Raw genomic sequence first — 15,934 nt, 5'->3', positions numbered from 1 at the left:
CTGCTGTGAACTTGCTTGACTACCAAACATAACCAGCTGTGATAATGTATGGCTGAAGTACAGAATGACTCCAAGTGAGTTTCGCAGCAATGGAGCAGGTCTTCACTTTTGAATGTGTCTTATTTAATATTGATCATTCGGAAACACAAAACTGGATGAATTTAAACAAATGGAATCAGTTGTTGGTTGGAAGTTCTCCCCTCCTCTCCAAATTCAATATTTTCATATTACTCCCGTCGACAACGGCGACCTTACTACGACCTTACTCGTATTTGTTTCTTCCAGTCCCTGATCCCTTTACCTTTTATTGCCTTCTTCTCATCGCAAGAAATTCTGAAACATGCAGTATAAAATGAGCACTGTGAGTGGTTTCGAAAAGTTCTTGCGAGTGTGCGGTTCACTGACTATGAACCGGGATTCTTAGGCCTTACTTGTATTGAAAATAATCGAGCGAGCGTTCGATTAATCGAACATTACTCAGAATTGGTGGTTAATGTATGTTGTATCGAAAAGGAAAATTAATGACCTCAATACATATTATTTTTTACAATTTGCTTGTGTGCTTACTTTGTCTCGAAGTCGAAATTTGTGAAGTGTGTGACTGACCGGCTTTTTCTCTCCCTCTCTTTGCGCAGGCGGCGGGTTCGCGGGAGCGAGCGGCGCCTCGGCCACCGCCTTCGTAGCCATGCTCGGGAGTTCGCTGCAGCCGCCGGCCCCGGTCCCGGGGCCCATCCCCTCCGCCGCCTCCCCCGCCCCCTCCTCCTCCTCGTGCCTCTCCGCCTCCTCGCCGTCTTCGGTGGCGTCCGCCGCCGCGGCCTCCGTCCCCTCGCCCTCGGGCTCCCCCTTCCACCACCACCTCCCCTCGCCGCACCACCCCCCGCACCCCGCCCACTCCCATCACCACCACCACCACCACCCCCATCCCTCCCCGCATCACTTCGGGGGCGGCGGGGGACACCGGGCACCCGGGGGCCTGAGGGTGCCGTGGCCCCCGCCTGGCTCCAACCACCCGTCCGAAGGTGAGTGAACTCCGCCCGGGGAAGGGAGGTGGATGCCCACTCTCTCTCTCCCTCGCTCTCTTCGCGACTCGCCTCTTGTTTCGGCGGTCCGCCTCTCGGCACGCTCTTCAGGGAAAAAGGGGACCTGCCGTCTCCGCTATATGTGAGGGCGGCGTCTACGGGTGCGAGTGCTACTTCGCCTACCGCCATGCAGCTAGGGGAAGGTCAAGTCCCCGACGCTCGTTGATCGCCCAGGGAATATGGATGGCTAACTAGCCTCCGGGACTGGCTTTTTCCACGCCCTGGACCAACTTGCCAAAAGGGCCTACTTTTCGCCGAGAGCTATCCGGACTGTAGAATCACGTTTTTGACAATTCTCCTCTTTTGGTTGATTCAGTAAATGAATTTTTGATGGAACGATTTACCTCATGCTTTGAGAGCACTAAACGTTATTTCCAATAACAGTTTTTTTTAAATAAATGAATTAAAATTTGTTTAAAATGCTTTCATAATAGTTAATCCAAGTGTCAAAGAAAGGTTTGGGCGTTTCTAGGCATATATTACGCGTTGGTTTGAATTCCTCTCCTTACCCCCTCTAATAATTTCATTTTTAATTTCTTCATACTTTCTAACCTGCCATCATTCCATCCAAAAGGCCAATTCTCTTCACCATTTACTCTGCATTCGCGTCCTTAAAACATCCCACTGCCTTTCAGTTGCCCTTCAACTTTTATTATATGTTATATATTTATTATATTATATATATTCGTTGCTCTTAAGACCAACGAATTCCTCCCAAGGCTTGATCTAACATGCCATCGTCTCCTATGAAGGGTTAAAATTCATTTGGCGCACTTTAGTTGCGCCTTAGTTTTGTCTTCCGTTTTATTTCTTTAATAAAACATTCTCTCCCGGAGGATGTGATTATCTACGACTCTCTCTCTAACTCTATGATTCCATAGCTGAACTATGAAGTTTAGCGGATTTTAAATTGTCACTTCAACATAAAAGGAGCAATTAGAACTTGAAAACCAATTGAATAAATGCTCTGGCGTAAGTGTATTACGTTGTAGGTTAAAAAAATGGTATAATGTTTTTACATCCGCCCTTTCTTATTTATTTCTGTAGAAAATAAAATGAAAGCCCAAGGGGATAAAGATTAGTTGAATAAAATGTCTTTGATTATCATTCACTTAATCATTTCGCTGAGGCGATTCTTACATTTTTTTGTCAGTTTCACTGTTTTTTAAGGACAATGAGTTTGCTGCTGTCTTTCCAAGTGTTTTCTTGGGATTTATAAAACGTTTCAACGAGACTTCTTTCAGAAACGCTAGACCCGAACAAGATACTACGCACCCACTATTTATAGCTTGCCACTAAGGAAACGTTCTTTGTATCGATACATCCCGAGCAGATGCTACGACATTTTTTAAATTATGATAAGATTGTATCGAAATAATGGAAGTCTGACGGCCTTCTTTTGTTTTGATGCCTGTCGGAGACGTTAGATGGGTCCAGTGCTATCTTCCCTGCGACGGGTGCATTAGTGTAAATTCTGCCCGGGTTTCGGCCGGGCTAACGTCTTCCCGTTGGCTATGCTGGGCGCCTCGCTTCCTCTTCGGCCGGCGAGCGAGTCCTTCGGAGGCCGAGGTCGGGCGAAGCGAGCGTCCCCGTCACTTCCCTCTCGTCGCCCCCCTTCTTCCTCCCCCCCCCACCTCCACCCCCAGAAACAACCCCATCCCACCCACTCTCCCTCTCGAGATAAAATTTTGACACTTCCTCTCCTCCACCCCCTCTTCGCCCCCTGCCTACACCCCCTTTCCCGGCGGGGACGTGACACCAACACCCCCACCCCCAACCCGCACCACCTTCCCCTCCCTTCTCTCGTTCTCCCCTCCAATCCCACCCCAAGCCACCGCCGCCTCCTCCTCCGGTCGGTCGCCTCACTCACTCTCTCTCTCTCTCTCTCTCTCTCTCGCCCCTGCACACCCAGGGACCCCCTAACACGGCACTCCCTCTTCCGCGGGGCACTCAATCTCTTGCAGTCCCTCCCCATAAGGCGGGGGAGAGGCGACAGCAGAGAGTCGAGGGAGGGATACAGATAGGTAATATGATGGCCATTATTTTTGGGACGAGATTATCGAGCCTCTTCTACCACCTTTAGCCCCCTCTTGCCAACATTTTACGAACGTGCACAGCGCAAAGAATGCATGTATCCAATATCTAAGCTTAATTGATACAAAATTGCGTCACACACAAACGTATCAACTTATGCAGCATACATTGCGTTATGGACACGACGGAGATGTATTCATGCCTGCGATATGAATACGTCAGACTTCAAACAGGCAAAGTGCTGCTCTCATCATCGTAGGTTATCAATCCAAGAATTGGTTTTCCAATTCTTGGATTGGCTGACACCTCCCCATACTATCCTGTTCACCTTCCAACATTTTCATTCCTGCTTAATTCTTTGCGGCGGAGTCTTCTTTTGCCCACTTCTCTTGGCCTTCAACTTCAATTCTTCCCCTCCTTCAATTATGGTCTTCAGTAAACTTGAATGCAGCATCTCGGTAACGGCACATGCAATACAATCGTGGGAAAAATAAATGTTTTTGGCATTAATCTTGTAGAAAAAAAAGGCACTGCAGGGAAACACCCACACAGGAAGAGGGAGGAAAAAAGAATGAAAGCGTGGACGGGAGCCAATATTTATGTGTGTATTAATACCCTACTTCTTTCCCTCTCCCGACGGCTCTCCGCCCCTCCTCCCCTCTCCCCTCCCCCCCCCCACAGACTCTCCCTCTCCCACCCACGTCCTCTCCCTCTTTTCTTTCACCCACATTTCCCGCTCGTCTGCTCGCCGCCGGGGTCGTTCGATTTCGTACAGGGCGCCGCCGACCCCCCCCCCCTTTCCTCCATCTACCCTCTACGTCCCGCCCACATTCCCCTCCTTCCTCCCCCATCCCCTCCCACTGTCTCCCGGCCCACACCGGGTGCGGTGTGAACGGCGAGGGACAATTAAAGTGACTCGCCAATTAATTTTTTTTGTTTTAATTTTCATTCAGTCTTTGGGTCTGATAGTGAGAGGGATGGGGTTGGGTCTCCCCTTGCCCCTGACCGAGAAGATATTCCACGAATCCGGGGTAAAATTTTTTAGCGGGACGCCTTTTCCAGATATGCAGTCCATTCATTCCGTGAGTTCGGTCTTCGAGGGAGGACGGGAAAGGAGGGGGGCGAAAGGATACGATCGGAAAATGATATATATATATATATATATATATATATATATATTTCATTTTTTAACGTTCGATTTCACCTCACACTCTTATGCTAATTGAAGTGCTTATGCTACGCGCTGCTCAAATACTTTGGCAAGGGTTTTTTTGATTGACACATGTGCCTAAAAATTCACGATTTTCCGGTTCCCACAGTTGGCGGAGCTAGCTAAAACTTTTCTCTCTCTCTCCAACTCATTTATTCCGTTGTCGTAACTTTACTATATGCGACGTTATTAAATATTTTAGAATAGATGGTGTCATACAGTAATTTTTTTCCGAAAAGTCAGTCGTAATAGAACATAATGTGATGGTTGTCTACATATAGCTCTTCTTTTATGGTCCTCTCTCCCGCAACTACGCCCGTGCCTTTATTTTTTAACCATATCTTCCGATTGCTTCATTTTTTTCTCGCTTCTCTGAAACCAGCGCGGCAGGTCTACTAGGCCCATTAAACGCAGAGCGTCGATGGTTTACGCGACACCGGGTGGGCAATGAAAGAAAGGACTAATAAGAATCTTAGTCGTTGCAATCATTACCATTCTCGAGCGAAGTCGATAAACTTAGTCGATTTCGTGCCGCGGGGGACCATGCAGCAATCTCAATTTTGCCCATGTTTCTCTTCAGTTGATCGTGCTGTGCGCAAAAAGGCTTTAAGATAATATAAGAAATAGATATCCGAGTTTAGAGTCGACATTTTGTCGCTTGGTGGAAAAGTCATTGAATGAATTTCATATCGCATTTATTGGACGTCACTTTACCCTTCCTCTTCCACCCTTCGTCCCTCAATATTTGTATGATAGATGGGGGAATAGGCCAAGAAGTGAGGGATCCGAAATGCTGCTTGTCTGTCTTTTACTCAAGATAGGAATCGCGTTCAGCCCTTCATGCCAACACGTACGGAAACTACGGTAGTTACTTGGGAGTAGCATAGTACAGCACTGTATAACTATTCTAACCGTGCTACCGATCTTCAGCGGTGGTTGATGGTTTAAGGTCTTACCTAGGTTTGTATGTATGATTTGTGTGTTTATATATGTGTGTGTGTATATATATGTATATATATATTATATATATGTATATAGTGTGCGTGTTAATGTATACAAACATACGTACATAACCGCATCGATACGGCGGGTACTGATGATGCGTCTCCTAAAATAATTAAGGCTGACGGGGAATGATGACTGTTTTTTTTCCGGAGCAGCCGTTTTTATTTCTATCTATCCCGGGATCCCTATTATTCCTCTCTATTATTAACCCTTCAACTCCTGTCACGCCCGTACCCTGTGGAGAGAGACAGAGTAACATAAGTTGATAAGATATTTTCCGATGGAAATTTGATGAACGATGTCATTGTTGCTAGGAACGCGATGCCTTTCCGTGCGCAGCTAAGGGCTGTTTAAAGAGCGAGCACACCGAAGTATTTTCTGAGCGTGTCGTGTACGTAGCATTCCTTTGGAATCTGTACACCGTATCTGCTTCCGCGGATTACGTTTTGACTAATGGTCGAGGTGCTGTAATCCGACAAGAGGAAGTGGGCCGAGGGAGAGGGGAAAGAGGGAGTGGAAGGCGAGACGTAAGAAAAGTATCTCGTGGGAACCTAGCATCTGTGCTAGTAATTTCTAGCAGCAGGCCTATCTACTCTTTGATAATGAACATTCCATCTCAGTTCTGGAAAAATCTACGGTTATTGAGCTCTTTGGGAGTGCACGTGAATGATTATTGAACTTTTATAACCGGAATCGAGAGTAGTTCTTGTAACGGTTTACGATAGGCCAGTATCTCGACAAGCGTGCCGACCCAAGTGTTTTGCAGATCTTGGTTAAGGATGGTAATGAGTACCTGTGTGCAGTCTCAAGCAAGGTATTGAGTGCCGCAAACCGAGCTTTCCAAGTTCTCACGCCCCCATTAGGTCCTATGTTCTATTGTTTAAACATTGATTACTTTTGTCACAACACTTAGTTTTGAACGAGTTAGTTTAAATCTCACATTTTTTTAGCGGTTTCATGGCAATAATCATGTGAACCGCATCTGTTGACAGTGTTTGTGCTACTGAAGATATGGGGGAAAAGGTTTATTTGAACTATTTGATTTGGGCATAATTGTGCCCATGTTCGAATTCTCTATTTGACAGAATGGGTTTAAAAGTTCTCCGCTCTTTTACTCATACACCCCTTTCAATTTGATTTGTCATGCCGTAAATCGATTGGAATTGCATCAGGAACCTTATGCAAGATGCCTAATACTGCTAATCTCCACTCGTTCCCAACTTGGCCTGGTGGTTGTACTCAATCATTCTCCTTTCGTCGGGTTGTACATCCAGAAGGACACATAAAATAGTAACATTCGTGGTGTACTATGCAAAGTTTCAGGTGGCCATTTGAGAAGAAAGAGCTAAATGAGATTGATTACCATCAAATCGAAACCAGCGGCTCGGCTGCTGATTAGCTTTAACGTCATGCTGTATCAAACCCACTTTCACGTTCTTATTTGCTGTGGTAAAATTATATGCACTCCGCTCAATGTAATTTAGTCGTCTATGCATGAGTCTTGTCATTTCAGACGTTACGTATCCTTTCGTTTTATTTTGTTCCCCTTAAAATTACCAATGAACGTTAACTATACGAGGATCAGAATCATTCATCCCCTACTCTGTGCTACAGTAACACAATTGTCTTAAAGAATTAACAGTACCAAGGAAAGTTGTTGAAAGAAACCTTCTGTAAAAGTTGAGGATAGTAATTAATTTTTCCGTGTACTTCAATGAAATACGAAATTTGAATTAGTCTTCACTGCTGGCGAGTAATGTCAACTGAACTAGTAAATACCTAGAATGCCGTCGTTCGGAAATACTAAAGAATTTTATCAGTTGCGGTGAATCTTTTGGAGAAACAGACCTTGAAGTTTTAAATAAACGATTTTACCTGGCAAAAGCAAATATTCGAGTTAAAAAAAAAGAACGCGAGTTTATTCGCACTCTGATATTGCAAAAATCGCTTTTAATATTTACAGTCGTATTTCCAGCTCCTTCTTCCCTCGCACTCCATCCTTACCATTCTCAGAGACATTGCACGAGGCTTGTTATACAACCCAGAGTGATAAAAAGCGAAATCGGCCACAAAAATCATTTGGAGGCTGATAACGATTCATCTTCTTAAGAACAGCGCTGCTTTAACGCGCCACCGTCGTCGCCTAAAGCATCCTTTTTAAAGGGGAATCGATGAGCCGGGGTCGTCAGGAGTAATGCGGAAATAGCGCACCAAGTTGTCCGGTTGGATTTAATAATCCGATATCCACAAGACCGCCAACTTTTGCTAGCAATTTGCTTTGGGTTTAAAGTGGAGAGCTTTCCTTGAATCTTCAACGCACGCATTACAGTGTGTTTCGCGCTTTCAATCGGGTCCATTCGAAGATATCGAGAGTCCCTTTTAAATCAGAAACAGGGGAGAGAGTGTTTGTGCTTTCAATGATTCTGTGTCGGGACCAGTGCTGCCAGGGAGTTAAGAAGAGGGGACACTTGGAATTACGTTGGAATCGGACGGAAATAAAAACAATTGCGCAACAATAATGGGTTCATTTACCGGATGGGGTGGAGAGGCTTAGTTTTGAAAAGGATAGAGTACATCGTGAACAAGTTATGAAGTCTTTTGGACCGCATTAAATTCTTTTCTGAATCCGGATTCCCTTGTTCCATCCTTGAATATTAAATTCTCTGCCAATTACTTTCATTAGTAGTTCTAACGAAAAGTCCCACTTATTATCATTGTTAATATTTGTTTTCATATCTCCCGCTATTAAACAATCTTGCACCAAATCTTAGTATTCTGTTTACCACCTCGAATCACTTTCGGCGAGTCATGTTCTTAGAATTTATCTACTAACTAGTAAGTAGTACATTTCTAAATAACCCATGTTCACAACCCTACGCCTATTTATTTTTTCTTCTTCTGGGGCGTGAGTGGTCTCTTAAGGACTTTTTCACAGATCAATTAAAAACGCTTTCGCCTTAGCTTTGATTTTTTTACTGATACTACGCGGTGGGCAAGTAGAGAGAGAGAGAGTGGCGGACACTTGTGTGCCTTCGTGCCAAAAGATGCTCTGATTCCATCTTGCATATGGATTGAGCATCATAATGGCAAACCGATCGTTTCTCCTCGAGGGTCGCATAATGTGCTAATGTAAAATCCCCTTCTCTACCGACAGGATTCAGCCGATTCGGCGGCGGCCTCTACTCCTTGTTCCCGGCGCCCGCGGCCGCCGTTTCCAACTCCCCCGCCGCCGAGGCTGCCGTCTACTCGCCTTCGCCATCCCCGTCGTCGCCGGCCGCCTCTCCCGCCGGCACGCCCTTCGCCTCCGCCGACCACTACCACAGCTTCATCGCGGCCCAAAAAGGTGAGTCTCCCGTCCTCCGGCGTGAAGGTGAAGATCGCGGCCGATGAGCCGACGACGAGGTAGTAGGGAACGGAGAGAAACGCGCCATGTTTCAGCATTCAGGGTACCATAGAAGCCGCCATATTCGTCTTCGTGATCAAAGTGGATTTGGGGAATTAAGTCCACGGCACAAAAGCATGTCACGGCAATCGAGACTCTTCGAGCTCGGAACGCGATCGTTATCATCACGGAATTTTTAAAGCGTTGATTAAACATCTCCCAAAAATTTTAATTTAACTAATTCCTCTTAGTCCCCTGGTTCCGTTGTCTCCCGTCATGTTTTTTCGTTAAAAAAAAGTTCATATAAATTAGAAAAATAATGCGGTACCTACTACGAAAGTTTTCAAAATGATTTCCTTCCACATTAATTTTTATGAATAAGATAGGACTGCATGATTGGATTTTGATCTTGCTCTCAGTGCAGATCATGGGCGAAGTAATTATTAGTTAAGCCATAATGCTTGAATTGGGATACGTAATTACAGTCATTTAATTTAATTGCTCTTTAAACCTACCGATTTCCATCAAGTTAATGTAATCTGCTCGAAACTACTATTGATCATCATCGGATTATAAAGCTTCTTTTAATTTGGTTCCTCCGTCATTATAATTATTATTGACAATGTTGCAATTCTTCTCGAGCAAAAAAATACGATTCATTATTCAGGCAGTCGGCAATAAAATTTCTGGTTGAAGATTTTATCCGACGCCATAACGTTAAAATTATAGAATGGGTCCTATCATTTTATTAATGCAATTTCGAATTTCTCCGTAGCCCGTCTATCTGGGGTCTTTCTGACTGCTGTGATCATATTCTGGGTTTATTGAGGCCCAGAATAAAAATAGCCCTAGCCTTCTTTTGGAATATATGTAAATTTTGCATGCGTTCACGTTATATGCAATCATCCATTATGTTTGTATCCCCTTCTCTTTCAGAATCCCTTTTTTCGTCGACGTTCTCCTTTAATGGCGGCGCGGGGAGTTTGGTGGGAGCTGGGCTTCAGGCCCACTTCTCAAGTCCACACGTCGGCCTGCTCGCCCCAGCCACAAGCCTCGACAGGGGGATCACGAACCTCGAGATGATGGCCAAGAAAAGGTATGCCGTCGACAAACCCCCCACGTCCACGGAATCCAGCCTCACCAACAATTCGGATAGCACGAACAAGATGGCACTGACGCGAGATGCGAAGGACCACAATCATCAGAGGCAACAACAGCAACAGCAGCAGCAACAACAGCAGCAGCAGCAACAACAGCAGCATCTGCAGCAACAACAGCATCAACAACAACAACAACAGCATCAGCAGCAACAGCAGCAGCGCCGTGGCGGGACATCCGCTCAGCTCTGGCCCGAAGTAAGGTTCATAATGCCCAAGAGCGAAAACGGATCCCACGGTCAACAGCAGCCAAGTCCTTGCAACCACGACGCTATTCCTTCCCCCGTCGACCATCACGGAAGCAGCGCGAACAACAGGAGACGGGGCTCGAAGCGGAGGTGGCCGGAATCCGACGTGGCAGATATCAATTCAGCAAAGTTGGAGGCTCGCTCGGCCTGTGCCTGCCACAGGGCGGCCACGACGACAACCACCTCCTCCACCACCTCGACGTCCTCCTCCACCACCATCCTGACCATCCCCACCTCCATTCCTACGTCACCAGTTTACCAACCGAGGGGGTCCTCGCTGGGAAGCTATCACATGTCCAAGCTGGATCTGTCTTGCAAGCGAAACGGAGCCGAACCTGGCCCAAACAGCGAACTGCGGCTGGGCAGTAGGGAGGACAGCAGGAAGCTCTCCGGGAGCTTCGACGGGGATGAGGAACAGAGGAAGTCCTCGGGCGGAGGGTGTAGTAGGACAACACCGGTGTCGTTGAGGTGTCCCAGGGACAGCTCGACGCCCACGGCACACGGCGGAGGCAGGCCCGGTTCGTCTGGTACTCCGCAATCGCCCCTCACCCTCCACCACACCCACCATAACCCTCTGCACCAGCAGCCCCAGGTAGACCAATGGAACGGGGCGGGTTTGCTCCAGCTCCAGGTAACGGTGAAGAAGGAGAGCGGCTCGGAGGGCTCGGGGTCGGCTGGCACGACCCCGTGCCAGGTCGCCGAGGTGACCACGAGCAGGAACTCAGCCGAGGGGGCTACGCCGGCGTCAGCCTTCAGCGAGGTCCCGTCGTCAGAGCCCAATCCCATCGCAGCGCTGAGCCAAATGCCCCTGCTCTGCATGTCCCCGAACGCTGTTCTTAAGAGCATCAAGGTAGAAGAGGGACCAATGCCGCCATCTCCCGGTGTCGTGTCACCTACGACAACGTCGACGACGCCGGTGGGCTGTGCGGCGTCAAAGGAGTGCAACGGGAGGCAAACACCGGTCAAACGGCAGCAGCATCTCAAGTCTAAGAAGGAGTCGATGGCTCCTTACCCTGAAGTTCCTCACTCCTCCGCGTCGAGTTCAGGTTAGTGACTTCATGCTCATTTGTTTCTGTGCTAGCGCACACAACAGTTATTGTTCCGTATCGCTCCTACTTTTATGTTCCAGCTTTAAACGTGGCGGTACATTGCTGGAGTCAGCTATGGAACCATTCCAGTTCCAGTAGCTAAAACTTCGACCAAATTTTTGCTCAGTGGAAGCGCGCTTGATTTACTGGAATTGATAACTTATATGAAGTCATTTTTCAATTAAATATTAAATTAGATGAGAATAAATCCCATATTGCATCTGTCGTTATTAGAGAGCCTTAACTGCAATACGGGCGTTGCTAAACAGTCAACGCAGTTGACGAGTCCGTCAATATCCATTTAACGAAATGCTCTCTCCTTTCTTACTCCATGCAGTCACGCAGGCATCTCCAGGCGGCGTCGTGGCCAGGCAAAGGGTGGACGTCCCCCGACTGGCGCCCCTCCCGCCCTTGGTCCCCGTATCCCTGCCACAGTTGGACAAGAGGGCGGAGGCTGCTCAGGCCTCGGCCGGCGGCCTCCTCCTGGTTCGGGGACCGGATCACCAAAAGGGTCGGCTCAAAGGATCAACGGACGTGTCCCAGACGCCCTCCACGCCAACACTAACCGTCTCAGCCCCTTCGGCCATGGTGGCGCCCGTCCCGGCATGCAACGCGCCCTCGGCCGAACAGCTGACAGCCACATCCATATCTGCCTCCGCCATTGGTGAGTTGGTTAAATAAACGTGCTCAATCCTATCTGCATATTCACATCCCACGACTCTACCAGTCTATCGGACCTTCCTTTTGTGTGTTTTTCTCCTCTGCAAGATTATTATTACTATTATTTCGATTATGCATCAGTGCCCTTTTGAACGATTGGCAGGGCACTGATCTAATTTTTAAACAAAAAGAGACGGGATGATATTTGGAGTGGATGACCACCTCATTATGTTTGTTAGTTGCTCGGGTACAAAATAATGCTGTTTGAATGGCAGATCATATTTACTTTCAGTCGAGAATAATTTTCTCCTGTCAAAATATTCCCCGCTTAAATTTTTTTTCTCTTCGCGCTCAAGTTTGCAGCGTGATCGAGCTGCCTAATTGAAACTAGTTTTGCAAATCTCGGGCAATGAGCTTCCGTGGATGCTAATATTAAATGCTCCTAAATTTGATTGCGGTTTGCAATTAATTATTGTTTCGACAAGGAATCAGCTCAAAATTTTTTTTTTCTCCACCTGCCGCCATTTCCACTCTCTTCAATTTCACGCGCACACATCATTCATATATATTTTCCTATGAACTATAGAACTGAGCTCTCACTCTTGCTCGGTTGTTTTTCAAGCGAATAGATTCCGTAAATTAACCTCTCCGAGGCGGAACAAATTAAATCCCCGCGCGCTTCCCATTTGCTCTCAGCCCCCACGGGTTCACGATGGGTGCAATCGGTGTCATTTCGAAAATGCAACGCTCTCATTCGGACGTCGGTTGCATCGATTTCTGAACGTTCTCGCGCTCCCGCCGCACGCACACCAACCAACCCTTTCACTCCCTCCCCTTCCTCCTCCTCCTCCTCCCTTCTTTCCCCTACCCCCTACACACACGCCCGTTCCCACCTCCGCTTAAGAACTCACCGTTGCACTTCACTTTTTCGCGGGCAGTTGCACACGAGTCCAAAATTAAATGTCGGGAGGGCGTACGGAAGCTCATTAATAAATGCGGGAATAAAGCTCGCAGTGCCCGAATTCAATTGAAGCTTCGAATATCCCTTTTGGTGTTGCTCAATTTTTGGTTTCGATTCCACCAATGAGTTTCGGTGCTACTTCGCAGAATATGTTGATGAAAATTGATGCGGGGTTTATCAAAAATGGTTATAATTAGCGTATTGTTTCAAATTGGGTAGTTTATAAATTAGTTAGCGAGTATGGTGATAATAAAATTTGGTGATTATTTCGTTGCAATAAGTTAATCCTCCATTTCAGATAGTAAATAATACAAGGAATTGGTGGTCTCTTCTTAGGAAGTGTTTCAAAATAAAAATCTCTCTCTTATTGTGACGTCGGAATGGAAAACCAATGGATAAAAATATAAATTTACCTCTGCCCATCCAAAGTCTAACCTTAAAAGGTAGACAACCAATGATAATTAGATATTATTGGGGTATGTTCTCACTCGTATTCTATTCGATGGAGCATAAGGGGCAATGATAATAGAGCTCGTTATTTTTTAGTATTAATTTTTGCTGCAATCAGTAAAATGTAATACCTGGGGATAAGGTAACCGGACCCGCTGATTAAGTTGTCCCGTCGCCTATCTATAGCGAATGGTGTTTTCTTTCTCCGCCGCCGTCGGAGGCAAATCTTGGCATTCCCTCCTGCCAGAAGGCATGGAGGCTTCCTGGCACCTGGGTAAGTGCGTACATTATAGTCGACGTCCACGCTTGATGCTTGGAACGGACTCATCGAGGGGCTTGCGCAGGTTTTTTCCGCCAGGTTGGCATTTCCACGACATGTTTGCGGGTCAGCGGAAAGGGTTTCGTCCCTCAGGCGCGTGTCACCATCGCCGTGGACCCGCTTTGTTGTTCTCCGCCCATAAATGACGTCGCAAAGACCTGACGCACATGGCGCTATGCTCAGTGGTAGGCTCTGAAAATATCTCGGCGTCCTAGCGCGAATTGTGTTTTGAAGATTTATCCGCGATTATTATGCTCTTGAGAATTTTCAGTTTAGTTTGTATCCCGCGAAATACCATTCGCATATAAAGTTTCGAGCGAATTTCAGTCTACACGCCAGGGTGAGATTTTAATGTTGTTATAAATAGGGGTGTTGAAAGGAGAAAATTGTCATTTTGTGGAGGAAAGTGGCAGGTTCACTCTATATAAATTTTTCATTTCCAAATTGTTGATTTCCTGAGGTGAATTTCAGGGATAAAAATGTCATGAGGATAACGTGTTGAAAGTGCTGTCACCAAAACTAGGAATGTAATTCCGAGAACTGCATTTCATTTAATAGCTTTAAATATCTTATTTCCACAAGGAGAGCAATAAAACCGATGATTTTATTTATTTATTTAGTACCCTGCGAGCCACTACTAGGATGTGCATTTATCGTTTTGACTTTAGGTGATGCGATTTTGTTCCGGAAGTTAAATGGTAATGCTGGGTGAAAGTAATACTGAGTGATAAGGGTCATTTTATTTTCGCGTGAACGTTTAAAATGTTAGCAAAAGCCAAAACCTTTCCTTCTTAAAACTCACGGATGGTTAGCCAATGCGTACGAAATAAGCGGTTTGGGAATCTGGCGAGAGAAACACTTGGGAATATTCTTCCAGAAACAATTTTGGCGTAGGTTTTTCATGTTTAGTGCTGGAAGGCTTTAGGTGTTCTTCAAGACAATCAACGATGAGGTTCGACCAATAACTTTCGGTGCTCTACTGTCATAGATCAGTTGGTTGGCTAGAGGAGATTTCCTTGCAGTAAAATTATCCCGTTGGACTATCGCCGCAAGTGAAAACGGCAAGTCGAGGCTTCACACTAAGAGTTGGGAGAATTTAATATGATAATGCGATAGTTTTTATTTACTTGGGGAATTTATAACACCTAAGTGCTTTCGTATTCTCAGGTCAGAAGACACCAGAGGTCGAGGGGAAATGGAATCCCCTCGACCTCCGGGTTAGCAGGCTTGAGAATTTCGCGCAGGACTCACCCGAGCAAAATTGATTTTGTCACATCACGGTTGTCTGGCGAAGTATCCATCAGGTTAGCCACAACCCTCCCTCTTGCTCTATCTTCAGCGAACGTAAAAAATGGCACCGGTGACAAGGAAGGTGAGAAATTGCTTAAGACGTTGTAATTTTCGGAATCAGCTAATGCTTATTCTGTGGTCATCTGCCTCATCAATGCCAAGTTAAATTGAGTTTGCGAGACTGGAAAGAAGAGATCGCAGAAATAGAAAATCGAAAGGATAAGGGGAAATACAAAATTGCGAGCGAGTTGATCTCAGATTTCAAAGGTGTGCATGTGCGTGTGTAGTGCTTATTGCGGGCCACTTGGCATATTACGGCAGAATCATCAGTGATTTTTCAGGCGCACAATTCCATGCTTGGGGAACACCAGCTTCTCTTGTCGTATTGATGGGTAGTTCTCGGTTCGGTCTCCTAACATATTTCGTGGACGGTAGCCCGATGCAGAGTGTCGTTGTCACCCCGCGCTCCCCAACAGACGTGACCATTGGGGTGCATGATGGGTGAACAAATGCTCGCAACACGGATTGGCGTCGTCTGCGGACGGCCGGCGTCTCTCGGCTCGCCCGCAGTCAGCCTCCTCCTCCCGCCGTGCGACTCATTACGCTTCTCCGTTCCCTCCCCTTCTCTCTCTCTCTGCTGCTCCCCCGCTTCACTGGATGCAGCAGCCGCGCCGCCGGGTGCCGCCACCGTCCTGCAGCCCGCGCCCTGCGAGGAGGCCGCGTCCGCCGGCGACGTGGCGGCCGCCGTGGCCGCGGCCGTGGCCAATGGGATGCATTCGTGGGCGGGGCCGGCGCCGCTGCACCACAGCCCGGGGCTCACCCCACCGCATCACCTACACCACCACCACACCTTGTGGCTGGGCCAGGGGCAGACCTTCCCAGGTGAGAGGAGACCACTCCACCGTTCTCCTTTGCCATCGAGGCGCAAGCACAATCTGAAAATGTGCACTTTAACGAACAGAATGGAAAGCGGTGCATTCATTGACTCATGAGATGTATTTTCATTGTCGACAATTATTTGCAATTCAAAATGTAAGATTCAGGAGGTTTC

General features: G+C 46.9%; 1 protein-coding gene across 1 annotated transcript in view; it reads left to right on the top strand.

Annotated features, from left to right (window-relative positions):
- Positions 1-937: 937 nt before the first annotated feature.
- Positions 938-15,934, top strand: part of wge (winged eye) — a 41,275-nt gene continuing 26,278 nt past the window's right edge. Inside the window, exons 1-5 of the mRNA XM_071587171.1 lie at positions 938-1,019; positions 8,483-8,671; positions 9,647-11,161; positions 11,541-11,867; positions 15,547-15,765. Of these exons, the coding sequence (XP_071443272.1) occupies positions 9,790-11,161; positions 11,541-11,867; positions 15,547-15,765 (1,918 nt within the window). The 5' untranslated portion in view covers positions 938-1,019; positions 8,483-8,671; positions 9,647-9,789. The remainder of the gene's footprint in view (positions 1,020-8,482; positions 8,672-9,646; positions 11,162-11,540; positions 11,868-15,546; positions 15,766-15,934) is intronic.

This window comes from Hetaerina americana, unplaced genomic scaffold, assembly GCF_022747635.1.
Source record: "Hetaerina americana unplaced genomic scaffold, ioHetAmer1.1.p SCAF_3, whole genome shotgun sequence".
Taxonomy (NCBI): domain Eukaryota; kingdom Metazoa; phylum Arthropoda; class Insecta; order Odonata; family Calopterygidae; genus Hetaerina; species Hetaerina americana.
This window is presented reverse-complemented; position numbering and strand designations above follow the sequence as displayed.